This window comes from Hippocampus guttulatus, chromosome 8 (assembly GCF_054856545.1).
Source record: "Hippocampus guttulatus isolate MCC_2025c chromosome 8, RoL_Hgut_1.0, whole genome shotgun sequence".
Taxonomy (NCBI): domain Eukaryota; kingdom Metazoa; phylum Chordata; class Actinopteri; order Syngnathiformes; family Syngnathidae; genus Hippocampus; species Hippocampus guttulatus.
The window spans coordinates 12039176-12063597 of record NC_141268.1 but is presented as its reverse complement, the minus strand read 5'-3'; the positions used below and the strand labels follow the sequence as shown (position 1 = coordinate 12063597).

Below are 24422 nucleotides of genomic sequence, written 5' to 3'. Positions count from 1 at the left end.
AGTGGCTGGCAACCGGTTAGGGGCGTCTCCCGCCTACTGCCCGAAGATGGCTGGGATAGGCTCCAGCACCCCCCGAGACCGTCGTGAGGATAAAGTGGATCGGAAAATGAATTAATGAATATATCAATAAAAAGAGAGAGAGAGAGAAAACATTTGGGTTTTTTTTTAAAGCACATACACAGAAGACCTGTCCTATCTCTTTGATTTCAAAATTGAATGTAACCCTCAAGCAACAAAGGTTTGCCCACCCCTGGTTTGGATGCACACTAAACTGCAGCCTCGTCATCCATGATGTGGGTTGACCTGCAAGTTTATTTTTGGCTTATCGTTTCGTCCTTTGAGTCCTTTTCTCGATTTGTTCTCGCTTTACCTTCACATGGGAGTGCTCGGACATATTGTTGATCAAATTCAAGTTTGGATGACTACGGTGTGTTTTATGATGAGTAGACTCTTGCCCTCTGGATCAACCTAATGTTCAACTATAATGCTGGATGAACTTGGTGCATTGTTGTTACGAGACAGACCAGGTTTCAACCGGAGTGGTTGGTTCAACACTCCATGTCAAAACACAAAAATCTGGCACTTATGACATTAATGGACAACTCAAGCCTATCGATGTGTAACTCAGGGCTTCATCGTCCATATATTTTGCACTGCTGCCCAACCTGTGCTCAGCATCACCAAAATCATGGACGGCGCATCAAACAAGGTAGGTTGAAAAATATATTTGAATCACACGTGCCTTCGCAAACACATCTGCAATTTTGCATGAAGAGTCCATTTTGAAATGACTCTTGTGAATAGTCCAACATTTTCATTGTTCGTTACAGCCACTTGGAACCTTCTGCTGTATTAAAAGAAATACGGATGCTTGGAGCTATAAATTGCGTGCAGCATGCATTGCACTGTACAGTGTCTTGAGATACAAGCTGTTGTTCAGTCCCTTTTTTTTTGTTGCTTTGACTTGCAAGCAAAAATTGGAGATACAAACGCTGTATAGGGGCAGTGAACTAACATTCAAAAAGTTTGGACGAACAGTAGAACAATACTCACAGGGATATATTGTATATTCTTTCTATCCTATACGATGAACGACTAATACCATAGCACTTACATTAGTTGTGAAAGTCTTCTTCGTTTGGGTCTTCACGACTGAATTATACTACCCCACTTTAGCCAAGTTGCAATTAAGTAATCATGATGTACAAATTGTTTACTTTTTACATTCTATGCAATTTAAGGATTGTATCTAAAAGTGCTACGGTGTCCTATTAAAAGAAAAAAAAACCTCGTACAATTATTTAGTTCTTTTTGTTGGGTAACAGCGAATTAATGCCGTTTCCATTTCAATGGGGATAGATGATCTGAAATTTGTGTTTGAGTTACTCATTTCTCAAGGCACCACTGTACAGAATGTTCTAAGCGCAACGTTAATTTCTCGAATGCACAAAAAGACGTGTCACGTTGTAAAACACGGAAAAAAAGTTCCACGTTTAATTGTAATCATTAAACGCATGTTTGGGCCCACTTCGGTGAACCATGACAGGAATGAGTGCAAGATAAAGTCATGCGTAACAAGTGTCAACACCAAACACTGATTATTGTCCTTTCTCACATCAGATGCAATACTGGAGACTTTATTTAATGGCCGTGGTGCTTGGAATCGGAGGCCCCTTTCAGTATGGGATTCAAGTGTCCGTTGTTGCTGCTCCAGCCGTGGTAAGATGTGCATGCCTCAAACAACACACATTTGGCTCTTCTTGCATTCGTTTAGTTTAGTTTGATAAATACAGAAGCTGGATATAGATATACAATATGATTGCTGCATAGTAAGAGCATATTTATGTCATTGGCTAGAGAGCGTGTGCATGTGACATTAGTTCGTAGAAAGACATGGTGATGTCACTGGAAACGGAAAGTATCCTGAAGTCATCAGATGGGGAGCGCATACTTACATCGTTGGAAGATGATACCGTTCCTGGATAGGGAGAGCATATTTATGTCATCAGATAGACACACAGAACATGCTACATCATTAGATCGGGACAGATGACTTTATCATCGTCTAGGGAGAGTATACTAACCGTTGTGTCATTGGATAGAGAGATCATATGATATGATTGGCAAGGGAGAGCACACTTATGTCATTTGATAGGAAAAGTGTATTACGTCTTTAATTCGGGAACACATGCTTGCGTGATTATACAGGGAGAACATGTGTATGTCGTCATATAAGGCATATACAGATAGGGAGCGCATAGTTATCATCAGTGGAGACCTATGTACTGGAAACAGAGCATACGTCAAGTCAAGTCAAGTCAACAGTATTTATAGAGCACTTTCAAACAGCCATCGCTGCATACAAAGTGCTGTACATGGAGCAATTTAACATGCACAATAAACAGTAAGACAAATCGGTAATAAAGGCGGTAGAAAGCACCAAACAGTAAAACCAAGAACAAATCTAAGTCATGCTGAGTCGAATGCCAAAGAATACAAGTGAGTTTTGAGGAGGGTTTTGAAGATGGGCAGCGAGGAGGCTTGCCGAATGTTTAGTGGGAGGTCATTCCAGAGAGAGGGACCAGCAACAGAAAAGGCTCGATCCCCTCTGAGCCTCAGTTTAGTTCTTGGTACTTCTAATAAAGTCTGGTCCACAGACCTGAGGCGCCGGGCAGGTGTGTAGGGGCGGATGAGCTCAGAGAGGTAAGGTGGCGCGAGATTATTCAGAGATTTGAAAACAACATACGTGCTGTAGTTGAGTTGAGTATGTCATTGGAGAGGGAGCGCATAACCGGCCATGCCATGCCATGCATCCATCCATCCATTTCCCGATCCGCTTTATCCTCACAAGGGTCGCGGCTATCCCAGCTGTCTTTGGAACCCCTGAACTGGGTTCCAGCCAATCGCAGGGCACACAGAGACGAACAACCATCCACGCTCACAATCACGCCAAAGGACAATTTAGAGTGATCAATTAACCTACCGTGCGTGTTTTTTGGAATGTGGGAGTAAATTGGAGTACACGGACAAAACCCACACTGGTACGGGGAGAACATGCAAATTCCACACAGGAAGGCCCGAGCTGGAATCGAACACAGTACTTCTGCACTGTGAGGTCAACGTGCTAACCACTGGACCACCATGCCATTGAATATAAAGGTCATACTTACTGTATGTCATCAGATAGGTAGAGTGGACCAACAGTACCTCCTTAGGGAATACATGTGTTGCAGCTCTGAAGCAAACAGAGCTGTCGTGTTGGTTTTTAAAATATGCTCTTTATTCATTCGTGTAACACCCAAGGAAAATACAGACACGTCTCTGTTGCACTACGTGCCTTTTTTTTAACTGCCGTACAACTCGAGAGACGTTATAGGGCCACCTCTGAAAACCCGTAAATTAATGATTACTTCACTGACAATCAGAAAAGCGAAAATAATGCAACAAAACAGAAAATCAAGTGAATAACAAAAACAGTCTCCTACACATGCTTAGTTCAATGTTCAGGGAGAGTATGTCATTATATATATGGAAAACGTATTGTGCGACTGGATGGAGAAGGCATACATTTGTCATTGTAACCATAGCGACAAAGTAGTACCTGAAAATAAGGAGCACATCTGAGCTTTTTGTCGTTTGTGCAGCACGTTCAGACGTTTGTCAATTACACGTGGATGTGGCGCTACCAAACGCCCGTGGACGAATCCACCAAGCAGCTCATCTGGTCCTTCATCGTTGCCGTGATGAGTTTGGGAGCGTGGGTCGGCGCCATCAACGCCGGCAGTCTCCCCGTCAAATATGGCCGGTGGGGACACGTCACATCAACGCACCTGGTTTGTTAGATGGTGACAAAGTTACCCCACAAAAAACAAGCATTTGCATGACATTGTGTTGCAGGAAAAAAACAATGCTGTTTAACAGCGCCGTGGCCGTGGTGGCGGCTTTGTTCATGATTTTCAGTCGCGCGGCCAAGTCTTTTGAGATGATTTTGATTGGCCGGTTACTCTTCGGCTATAATGCTGGTATGTCGTTGAGGACGATCATCCTATGGGATGTTTTTTCCTAGTTTCCTCACTCATCTTTTTTCCTCGTCCTCCTGGCAGGTCTTGGCTTGAGCGTGCATCTCATGTACTTGGGTGAAAGTTCGCCGAAGAAACTCAGAGGCTTTCTGACCCTGACTCTGACCATGTTTATGGCTTTGGGGAAAATGATGGGTCAAATCATCGGCATCAAGTAGGGAGTGTTTTCAAACACTAGAAAATGACACAGATGTGCGACCTACTTGGCGCCGTGCTGCCCGCCTGATTGCCGATTCCCTTGCAGAGGAACTCCCAAATATTTAGAAAAGCTTGGATCGAGAAGAACATTTCATTCTTTCTTAGATTAAACTCTTCCGATTCATGATAATGCCATGTGTCATTGAAATGTGTTATTTGCAGCTGAATGAATTCTTGTCACAGTGAATAGGCCGCTCGATATTTTCAATATTAAAACAATTGTGATAAAACCACACTCACCAGTGACTATCCCGCACTCTCTCCAGGGAGATGATGGGCATCGATGAAATGTGGCCTTTTCTTCTGGCCATCAGCAGCGTTCCCGCCATTTTGCCGTTCCTGACGCTCTTCTTCTTCCCTGAGTCGCCCCGGTACCTTTACATCGACAAAGGAGACAGCGACGGTGCCAAGAAAGGTGAGTGCATGTGTCCCAATCCAGAAAAGATGGGTACTGGAGGGATCCATTTTGGGATCATTGGGATCATGTCTGCAACCGTTTCGTTTACATGTAGGGATACAAACAAGGGCTGGGTTTGTGTGAATGCCTTTCGACATAACCCAGTGTTGTACGGACTGCATTTTAATTAAAGTATTGCGTAGCAGTAGCAGCAATCTAAACCAGGGATGGGCAACTTAATGCACTTTATGCGATTTCAACGAACTGTCAATGGTTCTTACGGAGAAAAGTTTAAAAAAAATCGCTGTTGTTTGTATACTTTTGTACTTTTTCCGTCTTGTTTATGTTACACATAGTTCATTCAAAGTGTGTCTTTCGTAACTTGACACATTAAATTTAGGTTGTGTGTTGGGAACACACAACTGTGACCGTGACTTGTATAGCATCCACTTTAAAAGCCAAGTTAAGGTATTCGCCATCTGATATCTCAGCAGTAAACATGTTTGCGCCTCACGTGGTTGCATGATGGGCCCTTCTTCTTCTTTGTGTAGCAAGAGTCTCCGTTAACTTGTTCTCCTTTTCGAATGGAGATGAACAGGTGGAAGTGATACTAAGTCATGTCTGCCATCTAGCTGTGAATGATGTCATTACAACTTAACACTGATCAGGTGTGGTAGGGAAAACGTTTGTGCATCTCTGACGTAGACAGGACCCTCAGGTAAATATTTGCCTCCAAAAGATGAAAATTGTCAGGTCCCAATATCTCCCCTGTGTAAGGTGTACAATAAATATACCATAAGGTGGCACTACACAAATTGAAAACCTTCTGACAGCGTAGCTGAGTTACAAGTTGCACATGCGTCATGTGAAAGCATTGCAGTGGCTGTGGCAGGAGGACAACTTGAAAATGGAACTGGAGGACATGCAAAAGGAGCGAGAGAGCACTCAAGGGGAGAAGGCCAAGACGGTGAAGGACATCTTGACTTGTCGTCGTGTCCGATGGCAGCTGCTGACTGTGGTTCTCACCTGTTCTGGCAACCAGTTCTGTGGCTACAATGCGGTACCTATACCTGAGGACAGTTCTACTTTAAGCTGCGTTGAATCCTGCTTATCATCAGCCGTCCTCTCTATCAGCTCTATTTCTACGCCTTTGACATCTTCAGCGAGTCAGGCGCTCCAGAAGAGCTCAGGCAGTACTTGACTATTGGGATTGGAGCAATGGAGTTTATCGCTGTCATGCTATGTGTAAGTTTGACACAGGATCACATCTAAATTTGACCAGGTTTTTGTCAATGCTCTCAGCAATCTCTCTCTCTCTCTCTCTCTCTCTCTCGCTCTCGCTCTCTCTCTCTCTCAGTCTCTAAACTTGTGTGATTTTGAAAAGCTCATTCAAAAGAAATCAAGATAAAAATACTCAATATATATATATATATATAATGTATTTTAAGCAGGATTAATAGTAAGCAGTCAGTGATCAGTGAAGTTGTTTCACGCATGTGTTTTGTGACACAATTTTTCAGTTTACAAATCGATGATGTAACGAAGAATAATTACAAAAGAAAATCCATATCAATTTAATATTTTTGTGACAAAACAGCATTCAAAACAAATCTGAAGAGAAAAAATGTACTAGTGTTAATTAATGTGCATTATCCGATTTAAATAAGTAATTAAAAAAAATCCATATCAAAGCAAATTAGAGAGAGACATTGGAGGGGGAAATTGAACAAAATTGTGTCCATATGATGTAAAAAAAAAAAAGCAGAGAAGAGAAGAGAACAACAGCAAAAAAAGCTTCATCATTTGTAATATCTTATGCAAATTCAGGACAATTTACTGAGTATGTAGAGTTTGAAAATGTAATTTGAAAACTCGTTTGATCAAATGAAACTGATATCGAATTCACAGTACTGTACACATCCTACCAGCTATTGACGTCATGATTTACGGATGGTTTACAGCATATTTTGTGCAGAGCTTATTTTAAAGTCTCCCTCCTATTTGTGTTCCAGTCCTTCTTAATCGACCGTGCTGGCCGAAAGAAGTTGATGGGCTATGGCTATTTAATGATGGCTGTCACCATGTCTCTTCTTACGATCATGCTGTGCATCAAGGTACCCACTCTGCTGCTTTGACTTTGATTCACTAAACACGAAACTATCCCTGCGCATTGCATACCTCTCAACTTTTCGGAGCGCCAACCTGTATAAACTACCAAAAAAATCCTTATTAAGAGCAAAAAATCCTTATAACATACCAAAGAATTTAAATGTCAAAATAACGGCAACCCCCCCCCCCCCCCCCCACGAAATTTTCAATGATATTTATTGTAGATCTCCATAATACAATGTCTGGTTAATGTCTAATCATCATTCTACTTAGTGACATTACTGTGTTCAGAGTTGTATTCCTGCGTTACTTTTTTCACCGACTCCAAATGCTGACCCATCGGCTCGAAGTTACAGCATCCATTCATATTTACTTTGGAAATGAAAGCATTCGAGTAGCCTAGCACTATTCTGGGCAAAACCAAACGGAACTACCTGTTGGGGGGGGGGGGGGGGGGGGATTGTCAGAATCCGTATGATTTGTGCGATACGGCCATATAGTAAGATTCACCACAAAATCCGTATGAACTATGGCTAAACCGTATGAGTTGACAGGTATGGCATTGACTTAATTTTGAACTAAATAATTTTTTTTTTGCAGGATCTGAATTCATGGATCCCATACGTGAACATTGGTCTGATTTTTTGCGTCATCTGCATTTATGGACTTGGACCCTGTGAGTTCTGGTGAAAAAAACCCCCACTTTTTATTTTATGAATTGAACGTATGTATGTGACGTACAATGAGTGTTATAGATTTTTTTTCAAACACAACATCAGACGCATCTTTTGGGTAGGAGAAACAATGAAGGCACCACCTCAAAACAAACCCTTTTATGTGATTTGACGCAGCTGGAGTGATTGAGAAAACAAAAAATGTCTTCAATGATGATTTAAAAGTTCTTCTCCTGCGCTATTGTTTCAATGTGTGAAGGGTCAGTTGAAAACAAGATGTTATATGAGGTTAACTGTTTTTTAGGGAAAGAGAACTCCTTTTCTACTCTCATTGTTTTGAAAAATAGATAATAGAAATTCAGAAAAACTTAACATGATCGTCGAGTGACTGTCTAATTAAGTGACTTTTCTGTTGCTTGGATTAAAATTGTCAAAATGGTGCTCCTTCGACAGCGAAATGGAGAGCAAGTTGTCAACATGACGTTAGCTAGCCGGCTAGCGCTTATGTTTTGCTAAATGACTCAAAGACAACCGAACCAAACATTTTATCCATAGAAAAAGTGAGAAAATGTCTTTGGCAAAGCCGCTAATTGTTTTTAACATTTCTATTGATAAATGCGTTGTTAATAAAATAAATGAAAGTGCACTAAGCGCCCTGTATTACAATTTCCCTGTTTTAATGCATGGGAGTATGGTAGTACAGTACACCCCCAAAAACTTGTTTTATTTTTTTATTTTATTTTTGGCAGGTATTTTCACACAATAAAATCATCTCGAGCCAGATAATCTATTTTTCAAAGTAGATGTATGGTCTACTTAAAAAAAAAATAGATTAAATTCAATACACTATTTTTTTCAGTGCATATAATTTTTTTTTTCAGCTGGAGTGGCTTTCGCCCTTCCTGCTGACCTCTTCCTCCAAGCATGGCGTCCCGCTGCCTTCGTTGTCAACGGGACTATTGGCTGGCTCAGCATGTTCCTCGTGGGCATGTGTTTCAGCTACGTCGTGGTGAGACATGCCACACCTCAGTCTGCCTATATTGTCTCGATCCTAATCCAACCTTACATTGTGCGTGTGTGTGTGTGTGTGTGTGTGCGTGTGTGTGTGTCCACGTAGAATGGACTGGGCCAGTACTGCTTCCTGATTTTTGTGATCTATTGCATCATCAGTGGAGCCTTCATGATCTTTTTGGTGCCAGAGACCAAAGGAAAGACCATGTTGGAGATTATGGAGGACTTCAACAAACTTAATTACAAGAACAGGGAAACTGAACTTGCCACCAAATTTTAATGTGAACTATGTATTGAGAGCAAAACACCAAAACATGTTTCATTCGTAATTTAAATTTACCTCGACATAGGCGAGGCAAAGCAAGGCGGCTTTATTAATACAGCGCGTTTCGTACACAAGGAAATTGACATAATTTAAAGTACAACATATAAAAGCATTTACAAACAAAAGTGTAAAAGACATTGAAATACACAGTAAAGAAATACAAGGAGCTTCTTCAGCTTGACGGCATCCCTCAGTGCCGGTGTCCACCAGTGACTTTGGGAGATACTGGCACAACTACGCACCAACTACCTTATGGCCACAACTCCGATCGGCCGCCTCAACAATAAGAGCCGTGCAACATGGTCCACTTGGACTCAATGCCGCCCCCCGGGACGTGAGAAAAGCTCTGCCGGAGGTGAGAGTTGAAACTCCAACAAACCCTCATAGTACGTTTGGGCCTGCCAGGTCGGACCAGCATCTTGCCCCCCCTAATCAACGGAGCAAATTCACCACCAGGTGGTGATTATTTCACAGCTCTGCCCCTCTTTTCACCCGAGTGTCGAAACATGCGGTTGCAAATCCGATGATACGACCACAAAGTCAATCATCGAACTGCGGCCGAGGGTGTCCTGGTGCCAAGTCCACATATGGAAACCCTTATTTTTGTACATGATGTTAGTTATGGACAATCCGTGCCGAGTACAAAAGTCCAACAACAAAACACCATTTGAGTTCTGATTTGGGGGGGGGGGGGGGGCGTTCCTCCCAATCTCGCCCTTCCAGGTCTCACTGTCATTGCCTACCTGAGAATTGGAAGTCCCCCAGCAAAACGAGGGAGTCCCCAGAGGGAGCGCTCTCCAGCACACCCTCCAAGGACTCCAAAAAGGGTGGGTTCTGAACTGCTGTTTGGTAAATAGGTACAAACTACAGTCAGGACCCCCCCCCCCCCCCCACCCACACACACACCCGAAGGCAGAGAGAGACTACCCTCTTGTCCACCGCTGTGATCGCTTTAACAGAACGTCCCAACTCCATTGGAATTGGATTTGTAAATAAAAACCTAATATAATGATTTGCAAATCATGTCCAACATATTTTTAATTGAATACACCACAGAGTCAAGATATTTCATGTTCAAACGGACAAACTTTATTGTTTTGAGCAAATAGTGAAGAGGCACGGGGAGAACATGAAAACTCCACACAAGAAGGCCATAGGGCGGAATCCAACCACGCAACTCTGCACTGAGAGTCTGACATGCGAACCAGTTGCCGACCTGTTTGTAAATAAGGGCTATATAAATAAATGTGACTAGACTTGAACATTAAATGTCTTTGTAGTGCATTCAATTGTATAAAGTTTGAACATGATTTGAAAATCATGGCATTTTGTTATTATTTATGTTGAACACAACATCACAACTTCATTGGAAAGGGGGTTGTAGGACAGAAGAGAAATGGTCTACAGACACCACCTGCAGAATCACAGGGGAAAACATCCCAAAAAAAAATAGAGTGAGAGAGATTCTCCCCTATCCCCCAAAAATATCAAAATAGCTTTGCATCAATTGGTTTTGTACAAAGTGCATTCTAAAACCCTTTCAAGTATAAAATGCGTGTAGCTTGCTTGTTTGTTTGAAATATCCATGGTGTGATGTTGTGTGATCTGTAAACGTTGATTATTTCATGTATGTAGCGAGTGAGATCCGTGGCACCCAACGTGTGAAGCTGCTGTAACGTGTTGGAGACAAACTAAATCATATAATCAATCAGTCAAACGGTTCGGCGTTATAATGGTCCACTTGTGGGATTATAGAAGGAGAAAGCAATAACAGTGCAGCTGTCAAGGGCTTTTCCATTGAAATTTATTGGATCCTCGTCTCTCTGCCAACGAGAGAGACTCAATAACAGAGTACAAAAACAAAGATTTATATAGTAGAAAAGTATGCGGCTTATACTGAAATATGTCCAAAGACGTTATAACAAAACATGTAGCGCACATGTTTTAAAAGCTTTTTTTTTGTATGTGTTTTGTTTCGTATGACGATATAGGAATACCACGTTGAGATACTGTACATTTTCTGTGTTTAATTAAAAAAAAAAAAGTTTCAATGTACTGTAAGTCACGGTACAATTCACCGAAAGACAACCTTTAAATCCACTGCCGTGCACAATCAGTATGTGGAAGGCACTTTGCAACAGACTGAACGAAGAAAGCCAAACGTTTCGGGGGCGAAAGGGAAAAACCAAAACATCTTTTACAATGAAGTACCAATGGGAGTGAAGTAAATTCACTTTTGTCTTTCAAATAACAACAAGCGCATTTCGTGGCAGAACAGATCACAACAAAAGAACAAATAAAAAGTGCCGTGCGGGCGATCATTGAGCTCGCACGTAGTTGATTGACACTCAGCCAAAGATGGAACGCAACATAACTTAACAAGCATCGAGCACAACAACGGGACAATGGGCAAAATCAAAACAAGCTTGCTTATGTACAGGTCCACCAGTAACAAACCTCATTGGTTGCTTCGATATTTATATATATTTATAGAATGTGCATATGGATGGTATATACACTTGTTACAATTCACTAGATAATCATAAATAATATAGAAACACAGTCACTCTCTAATCAAAACGAAACAAACACACACAAAAAGTAGGAGACGGAACACGCGCACTTCACTTGGTGAGACAAACACGTTGGTCGATGCAGACAAAGAGAAAACCGAAATCTGACTCGAAACGATGCGCCTTGTCGTATGAGGAAATTGTTCATCCTTCCCGTCGTGTTTCTTCGGCAAGCTTCCGTCGGACGATACAGCAGAAACCTCTCACTCGAGTTTCAGAGGAATGTTTCGGATGCAAAGACGCAGAAGAAGACAGCTCACTTTTTTGGGATTGGTCCGGATGCTGCCCCATCACAAACCGTTAACACGCACGTACTAACACTCGCACGATCTCCTGAAAACGTAACTTTACACGAGTTTCAAAATTGTCAAATCAATACATTTACGCAACGCAAAGAAACAAAACGGCACCCAAAAGCAAAGGGCATAAATAAGTTAATAAAATAGAATCTACATTTAATAAAATATATCAACGATCATCTACCTGACCTTGCCCCCTTCCCCCTTTCAGTGAGCACGCAAGGATGGAACACAAAAGATTTCTGGAACGTTATTCGGGGAACATAACTGCCGATGGCTCATGGGGTGTTTGCTTTTTTTCATATTTTTCTTTTTTTTTGCGCGCTGATGACTGACTCGCCGCTGTCGTGTGAGCCCATCGCCCGTTCAGCTATGAACAAGAAACACAATGTTCTTCTTCTACAACCCCATTCTTGATCTGCTTGGACAAAAGTTCTGATTGAAATGCAAATGTCAAACGCAAACTAAAAAGTGCCTTTTAACTTTCGTCTTCTGTCGGTGCTTGACTTTCTTTTTGTGACAAAAAGCAAATGCGAATGAGGATGTGTTAGCTTGCATTGAACAGATTCCAAGTCTTGAATCTGTCACTGATTGAAACCCCTCTCCCCCTCCCCTCCCCACACGCCACGGAAAACCGAGCAACATAAATACGCAACTAAAGCGTCGCCCGCTGCTCCGAAGGCGAAAGAGCGAGCATCTAACGATTCGTCACGTCCAGAAACACGTGCAGCTAAGAAAGGTCAATGAACCATCAAAGCCACTGAAAGTTTCTCATCAAACGATACAAAGGAGAGATCACCTTCATGTCACCGTATATGCGCTTTCCATCCTCTGAAAAAGTAGAAAAAGTAGGAATCATATGGCAGTCTGGCAAAAATATACACAGTAAGCAAGAGAAGTAGTCTTGAGGCAAAGTTATTGTCAAACACGGAGCAACTTCGGCGGGCCTGGATGAGAGCATCAGAAGAAAAGCGTGCGGGGGGGTCACTTCCCCCCAAAGTCCACCCCGCTCTGACCCGCGTCTGCGTCCACCAGCGAAGAGGCGAAGGCCGACTGGACTATCTGGAAGCCGAACGACTCCAGCAGGGACATGCTCTGCTGAGGCGAGAAGGGGGCCAGCTCGCTCAAACCCGAAGCGGACCCCGCTTGGGCCCTGGGGGTTTTGTGTACTCTGTGCTGGTGTTTCCTGAGGTAGGACTTGGTGCGGAAGGCCTGACCGCAAATGCCGCAGTTGAATTTCTTCTCGGGGTCCGTCTTGGCTTTGGGGCCTTCCGGAGAGCCCAGGGCCCCCGCGGAGGTTCCGTTGCAGGCCAGCGAGGGAATCTCCAGCTCGGGCCTGTCTGATTTGTGTGGTGATTTCATTTCCTCACAGTTGGACAGTTCACCAAATGAAGGATCCGATTCTTCCGAGTCTAGGTGAGGACATTTTCCATCGTTTTCCTGCCCGTCTAAGAGACAAAGGAAACGGGATGAGAAGAGATTGAAGGATGGAGGGGAGGGGGGGGGGGGGTACATTAGGAGAACTGCCTCATAAACCACAATCCTTGAGTGAACACAAATATCTAGTCAAGTGGAATCTGTAAAGTTTCCACCGAGGCTTCAATTTCGGTTCCGTTGGTTCCAGCATGCATTTTTAATTACTAAGGCTAAAGCTAGGGACATATGATCAAATAAAGCCTCCGTTTTTAATACACGTTTTGACAATTATATTGACAAATGATCATTACATTCAAAACATATTCAGGTTTTTGTTTCTTTTGTTCCCAATTCCTGGTTTACAATATTTTTTTTCTACTATTTTTATCGCAGAATCAACTTCCACAGGAAGAAAAAAAATATATACAGGATTTTTTTTCCCTTTGTAGAAAATGTAAAAGTAAGTCTCTGGGGGGGCTCTCTTTTGTCAAAATGTGTACAGTATGTAAACAGGACCCTTAATACATTGCCATTTTAAATGTTTAACAGAAGTTTACTTTCATAGCAATCACAAAAAATGAGGAATCAAACTGCCTTAGCTGGTCCAAATGTTTTGAAAAGCAAGACCCGCCGCACACGTAGTAATAGGGCCAAAACTCAACTCAACAGGACAAGTGCAAACAATTTACAGTCGGCGATTCTCACCCGCACACCTGGCCAGCCTCACACACTTACCAACTTGCTGTATCAGAAAACCCACAACGCCTAGTATTCTGACGAGGAAACGTTTTGGGTCAGCACATAAATATACTAAAGTTTTTTTTTTGTTTTTTTTTTGATGTACCACAAAAAAAAAAGCAGATTGCCCTGGCCAACGTAGTTTTATTAAAATAATATAAGCAGAGGAAACGGGCAAGTAAAGGAGAACTGTAAAGTGAAAGGCTGTTGTGAAAATCAGTGAGAGAGACTCTCCATGCTTCACTTTTTAGCCACATGTACATATGAAAGTATAACTATAGCATATATGTATGTATGTATGTATGTATATATGTATGTAGTACAGTATATATCTATGTCTGGCATGTAGAATATGTATGTGCGTACGTGTGTATGTACAGTACCAGTGAAAAGTTTGGAAACTCCCTCTAAATTTGGGGCGGCGTGGGGGTGGGGGGGTTGTTCATTTTGTTCAATTCTAGATTAATATGTAGGTCATTGAAAATGTTGCCGCTAATGATCCACGTGGGTGAGCATTAGACACACAAACTTCCTGAGCATTCTTTGGACAAAACAAACTGTATAAATACGGCCCCATAATGTCTCACTCATACATAATGGGAAACATGTCATTGAATAAAACACATACATTTCATGTCACGTGACCTCATGAGCCTCATTTATGGAGCTCGTAACAAACAAAAGAAAACAACAACATAGATATACATACACTGTATAAATGCCTTTGGAAATGTTTAACACGATTGACTCTGCCATTGCCTCTCCCCAGGCTCCTTTCGAGTGATTTGTAAAAGTCGGTTTCTTAGCGGAATGAAGTCTAGCGGCGCCAGGACAACCGTTACGGTGGTCCCGCGTCATGCATCCGCCCCACCCACTACCTGCTGGACTTTACTGACCTGCAGCAGGCCCATGGATGGGGAAAGTGGGCACCCCACCAGAGCGACACTCCCAGAAATACGGAGTCCCGCCTGGCTTCCCTACAAGCAGCTCAGACTGCGGGCCCAAGGCTGGAGGGCCGGGCTGGGGGAGAACTTGATGTCCAGAGAGACCATGAAAGCGAGCCCCTGCCTCGGGCGAGGAGAGGACAAGCTGCTGACTGGTGTCTATAAAACCACCCATCCAAAAAGAGGAAAAACACATGTAACAGGGCAGCAGACACCGCAGCGACAGAATTACCTTCTGAAGTGCTGAAAGTAGAAACACAACATGCTCGACAGGGGAATTAAAAAGCTTTCGCTTCACCAAAAATCTCTCAACCCCTCCAAAGGATATTTCTCACAACATGTTCTCAGGATCGTCAATCAAAAATGAACCTAAGTCCACAATAGCCTTGCCACATTTTGGGATACAACAGTCAAACCATTTGCATCTCATAATGAACATGCACATGCCAGGAGCATGCTGGACGACATGCTCATTGAATGATGCGGCAGCAAAAACCCATGCATCATCCGTCAATTAATAAATTGACTGTGCGGGGGCAAGTAATTCTTTCCCACTTAAGTTTCCGCATCAGCTCCAAATGATAAAAGCCACCTGCCTGAAAAGCACAGTCAAAACGGACAAGCGCAAGCCCACTGGCAACGTGGGTGATGCCGACGTGTATTTTATTCCTCGTAAATGTCACAAATCAAGCGATTTCTTTTCAATCCAGCAGTAATGACTTGCTATATCAAAAGCCGTGATCACTGTACTGCAGCCCATTTGTGTGTCATAAGATATCAGGTGTGCCGCGAGAAATTATCCAATTTCGCTTCATTGATCAGAAAAGTATTACTCATTTCCTATAAAGAACATTTTTGTTCATCTATCTATGCCAGCATTGACAGGCAGAACAATTAAATGGTACGTGGTTAACATATTTACGACTTATTTAGCATACAGTGCTGTGCCATTAGTTACGGGGGATATTTTATATAGTACCAAATCACTACTTTTAGGTACAAAAGATCTATATGCTTTTTGACACCACATTCATATTGGAAGGTATGAGATGTATCCGCATTTGAAATCGGCCCGATTCCAACCTGGAAATATTCAAATGCATATGATGGTTTTATATTTTTTTTCTCAGTTTACGCTGCCATATCCACATGGTGCCACTTGAGAGCAAAACATCTGAATTGTGCCAGCACATGTGACGTTTCCCTCTGGCGTCTATTTGAGATGAGCCGTTGACATGAAGTAAAAGATGAAGTAAAAGTCTATTAAGTGAGGCGGGCCGCTATTTGAGGATAAGCTTATATTATATATGTGCCCAGCAACACTTTCAGGATTCTGTGTTCCTTTCTCATTGGTCTTGACTGTCGAATGGAAACATTGACATTCGTTTTTGCCACATTCTAGCTCACAATCTTGAGTCTCTACCATGATTTTTTTTAGGTTTTGTTCAATGAAACCAAGGCAAACTGAGAAGGCATTATCACATAACATGCAACACTGTGCCTTGTGGACAAGCTGGTCATGGACCAACCAAGCAACAAACCATACGCAGCCATGGCCATGCCGGACACACAAAAGACAGCCAAACTCTCCACATGGTTATTAATAAGCCATGTCCAAAACAAGGTGCAAACAACTGCATTAACTGCTGATTATGGCGACGGGAACTGATTATTCGCAGAAAAAAAAAAAAGCTGCTCATTTAGGTCTGTGACAATTCGTACTGATGTAGCACAGATAGTCAATCGACAAGCACACACAGTGAGTTAGAAGCTTGGAGCAGCTTTGGCTGATGTGCGCTTGTGTTTTAAGCAAAAACGCAAAGATGCAACAGCACATTTGATTCAAATAAATAATAACAATAAATGAAAAAGCAACACAGCCAGTTGAAAGCCAGAGACGTGAATGTTTCGGGATGGGCCCGGCGACTGCTTGCCTTCCACTGAGCACTGACGTCCCATGTGGTAATGAGCGCCGTTGTGCATCTGAAGTTCCCTGCTTGGCTCAGGGAAGGTGTGCAATGCGGCAGAAGGTGGCAGTGACGAGCCATGGTGTGTCTTTGTATGCACCTTAAGGTAAGAGGCAGTGGAGAAACCTGCGACCGGGAAGAGCACAAACAAGGCAGTCGTTTGCAAACCGGAGGCCTCGACAGAGACGGGGACGGGGACGGGGGGGGGGGGGGGGGGGGGGGTTCTATGCTCAGCCCAAGATCACTTGGATTGGTTTGACCACAATAAAAGTAGTGACTGGACAGAACCATCCAGAGGAAAGTTGTAATACGAGGCATTTATAATGTACGTAGCATCTGAACTGCACCACGCGTTCATCAAATACTAAAAAGCAGGGATTCACCAATGCCACTGAATTTGAGGCACCGTATGAGTAGAAGTACAAATTAGACAGGCCGATACCGTTACGTCTTTCAAGTGTGATGAAAATGTCTTATTTGAATCAAATATTGTTAAAAAAAACCCCACAAAACTCTTCTTGGACATGTTTCGCTGACTTAAATATAACACTTTATCGAGAAACAACTTGTCATTACGAGGCGAGTACTTCGTATCAGCCAATAATGATCATGTCCTGGGTCGTCCGCCAGAGCCTCCTGCCAGTGGTAAATGCTTAGATCACCTCACCAAGAAGGCGTCCAGGGGGCATCCTAATCAGACGCCCAAGGCACCTCATCGGGCTCCTCTCGACATGGAGGAGAAGCGGCTCGACTCTGAGGCCCTCTCGGATGACCGAGCTTCTCACCTTCTCTCTGAGGGAGTGCCCGAAACACCCTGTGGAGGAAACTCATTTCGACCGCTTGTATCCGAGATCTTTTCTTTCTGTCACAATCCATAGCTTGTGACAATAGGTGAGGGTGGAAACGTAGATCGACCGGTAAATCGAGAGCTTCAAGCGCCTTTTGGTTCAGCTCCTTCTTCACCACGACAGACCGATAGAAAGTCCGCACCACAGCAGACGTTACACCGATCTGCCTGTTGAAATCCCGCTCCATCCCCAAGACCCCAAGAGACTATTGAGCTCGGGGGCGATGAGTATGCCCACACCTGCTCTGCGCCTCTCACCGTGGGCAACTCCAGAGTGGAAGAGAGTCCAACCCCCTCTTGAGAGAACTGGTACCAGAGCCCAGGCTGTGTGTGGAGGCAAGTCCGACTATGTCAAGTCGGAACTTCTCTGCCTTGCACACCAGCTGAGGCTCCTTCGATGCAAGAGTGATGACATTCCATGTCCCTAGCGCTCCCTTTTCGTCATTTATTTGAACCGAGTGTTCCGTGCGAGTTAGCTGCTTCTTATCCGTTGGTTTAGTGGCTTCTTCTTCGTTGGTTTGACTGCTTCTATTTCGTATCTGGAAGAGGTTGCGTGCTGCAACGCGCACAGTGCCATAGTGGGGGTTTGCTTTTTTTTCTACAGAATATTTTTATCGAAGGCATGTACTATTAAATCGACCATGTTTCTATCGCAATACATATTGGTATTGAATTATTGCCCAGCCCTAGTGTGTTGTCAATGTGACCCATGATTTTTTTTTTCCCGCAACAAATTGGCAGCTCTGTGGATAGATGGATGGATGGAGTACACTGGATCCCTCTCATCAATCGCCAGCATCTGTGTTGGGTGTTTGGAAGTGCTCATCCCTCCCCTCTCTGCTCGGCCGAGAATATGAAAAAAAATAGAAAAAAAGGTGGCTGGCCTCTCTTCATTAACTTAAAACTGAGGAATTGTTTATTGTTATTTTGACTTCAAAATGGCGCCGCGTGAGTGGCTGCCTTTCCAGCAGCTACTTCTTCCTTTCATAACTTTGCTGCTGTGAATTGGGAATTTCTCCATTGCGAGACTAATAAAGGTTGTCTTATCTTATCTTATCTTATTTCGAGAAGTCTCAAAACTGCAAGCAGCCAATCCTATCACAGCCGGACGTGCCCTGCTTAGAAGTGCCAAATACTACTGAATAAAGAAAAGCGTGCTACCAGTGACAAGAGAGTTTTAGCGGTTATTGAAACCGTTACTTTTTCAAACCAGGGTAAACCATCAAACCGTTACTCGATCCGTGGCAAGTCACTATTGACGTTTTAACGTTCAACCGCATGTTTTTCTAATTGTCTCAACACACCTCACATAACACGAGGCATTTCAGGTACAATGTGTCTCAGTCGGAATACTTTGTGCTTGATGTAAAAGGAGTGCATAGACGAGGACGAAAAACACCAAGAGTCAAGTGGATATAAAGAAGTAGAAATATGGATGCCACGTTAGCGCTGTGTGTTAACGACTAAATAGCGAGGAAGAGGAAATATGAGCCTGCTCTTGAAAAAATACCACAGCACATTGCCCCTCTACTTAACCGAGTATGGGATGCCACATACAAAACAAAAGCACAGAACATGGCAATATCCTACCGTGCTGGGTTCTATGTTAACCCTTTCAGGGACAGCGGTTACTCCAGTGGACAGCTTATCATGTTATTAGGTTACACGGTGCATGGAAGGGTTAAACAACAACAACAAAAAAAAGCTCCAGTGGATAAATGTCTGCTCTTCCGTTACAGCTCTAATATGGCTATTTTATTCCGCATCATAATTTGGTCTGCAACCTCCATGAACAGAGAGGCTTCACTTTTTGTCAGTGCCTGTTTTCTGCAACAGAACTCTTCAGGCACGACTCTGAACAAGTGTCAGGATCGTACGGCCGGGCAGGAATGACTTACCTTTGTTGCAAATGCCACAATAGTTGTGTGTTCCTTCGCTATGTTTCTTGAGGTGGTCCGTCATGTAGGCCGCTCGGAGGAACTTGCCGCAAACTTTGCAGGGAATTTTGTCCTCATGACATGCGAGGTGTGACCTGAGGCGATCTCTTGTAGCAAAAGAGGCATTACAAATCTGCAACATACCAAACCAAAGGTGTACACTTAAGTGTTTCAAAACAATCACAACTTATTCAATTCTGGTTGAAGTATTCTTCATATCACCTGGCACTTGTGGGGTCTCTCTGTTGTATGGACTTGTTTGATGTGTCCGTTCAGGTGGTCTGGTCTGGAGGGTCAAAATATGTTATTTGTGTGTGTTCACCGAGACAAACGTAGGCATTTTTCTCTCTCTTGCGCGACTAAAGTCAGCACGGCCAGCACTTTTCTGGCCTCTGATCAGCAAAAGTTAATGAGCAAAACATCTTGAGCAATTTACATGGTTGAATATAATTATTAAACAGCAATGCTGGTATGTGATTTTCATGCTTCGTATGTTTTATATCGACGGACGAGACGTTTATAGACGATTGCGTCACTTTATTTGCGGATTGGTATCAACAGACACCGAGTGCAGTCATTTATCGCAGGAAAAACCGAGGATAACTGAAAACAATATCAGCGGCTAAGCTAAAACATGGAGTGAAGCAGAGAGATGTACAAACAAATGACCTTGTTCCGCTTGCCGAGAGCACTCATCTATGATTCAAGATCTCAGCATTGTTTCTTCTTTCTGTGGCTACCATTCAAAGATCGAAATGAGAATAACGGAATGAATGAACACAAATGGAATTTGGAAAGGCTGGAGGGCCGTTGCCTTTGAAGTGCAATGGCACTCTGTGTCTGATGATACAAGCCTGCAAATAAGGAAATAAAGATTCATGTCCTTATAACCTCTTTATTTTAATCCATTGTGCCACATGACGCATTCTGGAAATGAAAAAATATGTTTTTTTTTCTTTTTTTTGCAGTTCACCCCAACTATTTATGAGGAATAGGCACCCTACCTTCCTGTGAATAGCACACATCTATGTAGAATTGATGCTTATTGAAATGCATTGGGTATTTTTTGTTACGTTTTATTTCATGCATGATATATTTTTCAATTAATCACTAAGCAGTCATCATTTTTTTCTCCCAAAAGTTGCCATATCGGTCAGGGCCCCATTTATAAATGATAATATAATATAATATTAATAATAATCATGATCATCATGAATTTAGGGTTGCGTTCAGCATCAGGCTTTTTTTTTTTATGAAAGATCACGGCTAGAAATTACAACGCAGGGTTAAATCTGCATTGTGCATTACAGAAAAGTGGCCAGCTATTAAAACGTTTTTTTTTCCTGTGAAAAAAATTAATGAATAGAAATCCTGATGCGGGTTATCTTAAATTGTGAATAAAAGGGTTCAAATAAAATACATCTCGAACATCTGATGTGTTCCAAAGTACACTTTTTTTTTTTGAAAACAGCGTCAAAAATACTGGTCATATTGAGGACACATAGGGCCATCTGGGATTAAAATTTGCCGTTGATCACTGCCGATCGAAAAACCAAATGCACGGCCTGCAACCGCACACGTTGGTACCGATTTACCTTACGTTGGGTGTTATAACGAGAAACACGAAAACAGCATTCTTCGCGAATGTTTATATATAGGGCACGAGATCATAAGCTGCTGTCAAAACAAGATGACAGTTAAATCTACGGCCGAAGACGTTTACGGTCTTGGCACCACACTCACAAAGCAAACCGATGAAGTTGAACTCACCTGGAAAAGCCTTTGCCACAACTTTGGCACACGTACGGTTTGCCCACCGAGCCGTCGTGGGAACGCACGTGATAGGACATCCTGTCTTTGCGTTTGAAGCGCAGACCGCACACATGACACGCGTACGGCTTCTCCCCGGAGTGGGACAGCTTGTGTCGATTCAGATGGTACACGTCGCGGAACACCTTGCCGCAGATTTCACAGCCGACGTGCCGCCGGGTCCTCTCACGCTTGCGGCCGTGGTCCAGCATCAATCCCCCGTGGTACTGCGCCTCATCCTCCTGGCCGATGAGAGTCAGGCCGCCCGGCGTCGAGCGGCCGCCGATGTTGGCTCCATGTTGTGCTTCGTGGTTCTTCAGGCGGGAGGCTTCCGTAAAGGCTTTGCCGCAAGCGCCGCAAGGGTAGAGCACGATGTTTTTCTGCACGTTGTGATTGAAATGGACGGGCTCCTCTGAGGCGCCAGCCTTTTTGGGTCGCCCCCTGCCCCTCTTCGATACGGCGTCGTGATGCAACGTTGTCGTTTCGGGCGACACCGGCAGCCTGTCGACGGGCTGCAGGATAGGCATCGATCCTTCGGCGGCTTCCTCCAGGAGCGCGGCGGCGGCGGCTGCGGCTTCGCTCCCATCCACCTGATGTCCATTGTTAGCAAAGCCTACCAGCGCCGTCCCGTTCACCAAATCCTGCTGTTGAGCCACCGGGAAGCCCAGTTCGGTCGACCCGGCGGCCTGGAAAAGGCTGGCGTTCCCTCCCCGCGAGGACGGGACGAGGATTTGCACATTGGATTGTTTGATGACCTCTTGGCAGATCTCGATGATCGAGCGCATCAGCAGAAATTTGGCAGCTGTCATCAACTCCGGGAAGCACTCGAGCCGCACTACGATCCTCGACGTGTACGCGAAGTCCAAGATGTCTTTGAAAACTTTGGGGCTGATGGTGTGCATCTCCAGCTCCCTGGCGTCGCCGTCCTCCGGCTGGCGGCCGAACACCGACTCGAAGTACTCGCTGCACGCTGCCAGCACCGCCTTGTGCGCGGGGAAGCTCTCCTCGCCGACGCGCAGGATCACGTCGCAGAACCTGCCTCCATCTTTCCTCTGGACGTCGAGGTTGTGTAGCATCTCCGCGCTGTGCTTGCTCACCTGGTAGGTGTAGGAAGAGGTCCAAGACGGCTCCGCTAGCTTCTCCATGCCGAATGCATCCAGCGGCGGGGTCGGAGGAGAAAGGACAGAGTTTGCAATTTTGCAGTGGAGCTGTGGAGGACAGCTAGCTACTAAATGCCCCCGAACCGACCGCTCCTCCCCGTCGTTGTAGCGTCTGGAACGTTTGGACGCTAGCATTAGCGGCAGGCTAAAGATGGCAGCCCCCCAGCTTCCTGTGCACTTTGACCCGAGTTTTTCGACGGGTGGGGGGGGGGGGGTCGCGCTTATTTGTTTATTAAGAAGGCCTTATCGCGCGCGTGGTTGCGTTTGAGTCACTTAAGCAGCTCAATGAGGAGGATTAGAGGCTCGTCAGGGGGTCTTTTTTTAATCACGGTCGGCAGATACCTAATGCGCAGGTCTCCTCTTCCTGTTTGTGTGACAGACCCCTCCCCCAACAGAGCGTCGACCTCAAAGCCTTTTTCCGCTCGGCAATCGACATGTTGCCCTGAGTAGCATCTTTTCTTTTTTTTTTTTTTTGCCCTGAGTAGCATCGTGGTACTCGCTCGGCTCCAGGTGACGCCGATTTGACGTCACGAATCTACAGTGACCCGTCAGTTTAAAGCAATAATCATTTTATCCATCCATCCATCCATTTTCCGAACCGCTTGATCCTCATTAGGGTCGGGGGGGGGGGGGTGCTGGAGCCTATCTCAGCCGTCTTCGGGCAGTAGGCGGGGGACACCCTGAATCAGTTGCCAGCCAATCGCAGGGCACACAGAGACGAACAACCATTCGCGCTCACACCTAGGGACAATTTAGAGCGTCCAATCAGCCTGCCATGCATGTTTTTGGAATAATCATTTTAGCAAACCAAAATAAAATTCACGGTCAATGGCGACACAACACTTCAATAATTATTAAGCTGTTAATTGTTTCATCCCGTTTAAGGTAGACGAAGACCATTGCATACGATGACACGGCAAGCAAAATCAGTATTTTGGGTACACTAGACTAATAACTTGTCTGCTGTTGCTTCGTTTTTAAAACGTTGACCAGTCTATTTGTTTTATGGTCGACAATAATCGGTTGTCTCGCATTTAAGGTAAACCCAGTGCATATTTCCTTGGTCCATTAACTAGGAACCACATAACTGTTCTGAAGATTGTTCACAGATTTGTGACATCAAGTGATGTTTCGCTTTTTCTATGGAGAGGAAAACATCCATAAAAAATATTTGGGCTATCAATTTAATATTTTCAGAGGTTGAAGTGGGCATGAGGTTAGATGCATACATACATTTGTAAATTTCCCCAGTGTGGGACAAATCAAGGATATCTTATCTTACATTTGGTGATGATTGATGATTATTTTTGGAGATGAATTTTTTTCCTTTTTTTTTTTTACATTTAAGCATTGTTGATTGTTCCACAGTACTAACCTAACTAGCATCAACATTTTGCCGCAATCCAGCCCACCAGCAGCCTTCAAGATGCAATCATAGAAGAGGAATATAATTTAGCCCCTGAAAAAAGGCAAATTGTATTTTGACTTTGCGGTGCCGCCACAATTGTTACACCCGATTTGACGAAATCAATTACCACCCAAACAAAACTACAAATTAGCAGGTAGACATTTCTCCCCCATCTAAGTAAGTAGTTTTTCCATCACAAATGTGATACAGTTCTTAATTTGGGCAATACTTCCAACTTCTACGATAAATACACAGACACTCAGGCTGGGGTGGTGCCATTTCGCCTTCTTGCATGAATTGATGAAGTCTTCTCATGTGAGAGGCGAAATGTCCAAGATCCGGTCATCTTGGAATAGTACAGTTGCAATCGTTTTAATTTCCTGACAATACAATCATCTGGATCCAAGAATTTCACATTCAAGCCAATTCCGTTTACAAAATTAGTGACATTTCACCTAAACATATCTGGCCGGATTTTAACCATTTAAGTGACTGACATGCAGAAAGATGTTTAAAATGCCAGACAACTCA

General features: G+C 43.7%; 2 protein-coding genes across 4 annotated transcripts; one reads left to right on the top strand and one right to left on the bottom strand.

Annotated features, from left to right (window-relative positions):
• The first annotated feature begins 659 nt into the window (after positions 1-659).
• Positions 660-10504, top strand: LOC147201180 (solute carrier family 2, facilitated glucose transporter member 11-like). Of its 2 annotated transcripts, XM_086117356.1 has the most exons (12): positions 660-709; positions 1621-1719; positions 3645-3805; positions 3898-4022; positions 4104-4233; positions 4544-4692; positions 5547-5734; positions 5809-5919; positions 6687-6788; positions 7384-7459; positions 8339-8466; positions 8575-10504. In XM_086117356.1, exons 1-12 carry the CDS (start codon positions 689-691, stop codon positions 8746-8748), a joined length of 1464 nt encoding a protein of 487 aa, XP_085973482.1. In that variant the 5' UTR covers positions 660-688; the 3' UTR covers positions 8749-10504. The 2 variants fall into 2 exon arrangements, with proteins under 2 accessions (XP_085973482.1, XP_085973483.1); XM_086117357.1 differs by lacking the exons at positions 3898-4022; positions 4104-4233.
• A 73-nt stretch (positions 10505-10577) lies between these two features.
• Positions 10578-22851, bottom strand: patz1 (POZ/BTB and AT hook containing zinc finger 1). 2 transcript variants are annotated; one of them, XM_086117354.1, is made up of 6 exons: positions 21285-22851; positions 19737-19800; positions 19476-19647; positions 16698-16856; positions 14716-14922; positions 10578-13113 (listed from the first exon to the last, which is right to left on the bottom strand). In XM_086117354.1, exons 1-6 carry the CDS (start codon positions 22616-22618, stop codon positions 12650-12652), a joined length of 2400 nt encoding a protein of 799 aa, XP_085973480.1. In that variant the 5' UTR covers positions 22619-22851; the 3' UTR covers positions 10578-12649. The 2 variants fall into 2 exon arrangements, with proteins under 2 accessions (XP_085973480.1, XP_085973481.1); XM_086117355.1 differs by lacking the exons at positions 14716-14922; positions 16698-16856.
• Positions 22852-24422: the final 1571 nt, after the last annotated feature.

Coding starts and splice junctions, on each gene's coding strand:
- LOC147201180 (XM_086117356.1), top strand. CDS start 689: ATGGACGGCGCATCAAACAAG. Junction 3,806..3,897: donor CTCCCCGTCAAATATGGCCG/GTGGGGACACGT, acceptor ATTGTGTTGCAG/GAAAAAAACAATGCTGTTTA. Junction 7,460..8,338: donor CATTTATGGACTTGGACCCT/GTGAGTTCTGGT, acceptor TTTTTTTTTCAG/CTGGAGTGGCTTTCGCCCTT.
- patz1 (XM_086117354.1), bottom strand. CDS start 22,618: ATGCTAGCGTCCAAACGTTCCAGACGCTACAACGACGGGGAGGAGCGG. Junction 14,923..16,697: donor ACGTCAGTGCTCAGTGGAAG/GCAAGCAGTCGC, acceptor GTGGTTTTATAG/ACACCAGTCAGCAGCTTGTC. Junction 13,114..14,715: donor CATCCATGGGCCTGCTGCAG/GTCAGTAAAGTC, acceptor TTTGTCTCTTAG/ACGGGCAGGAAAACGATGGA.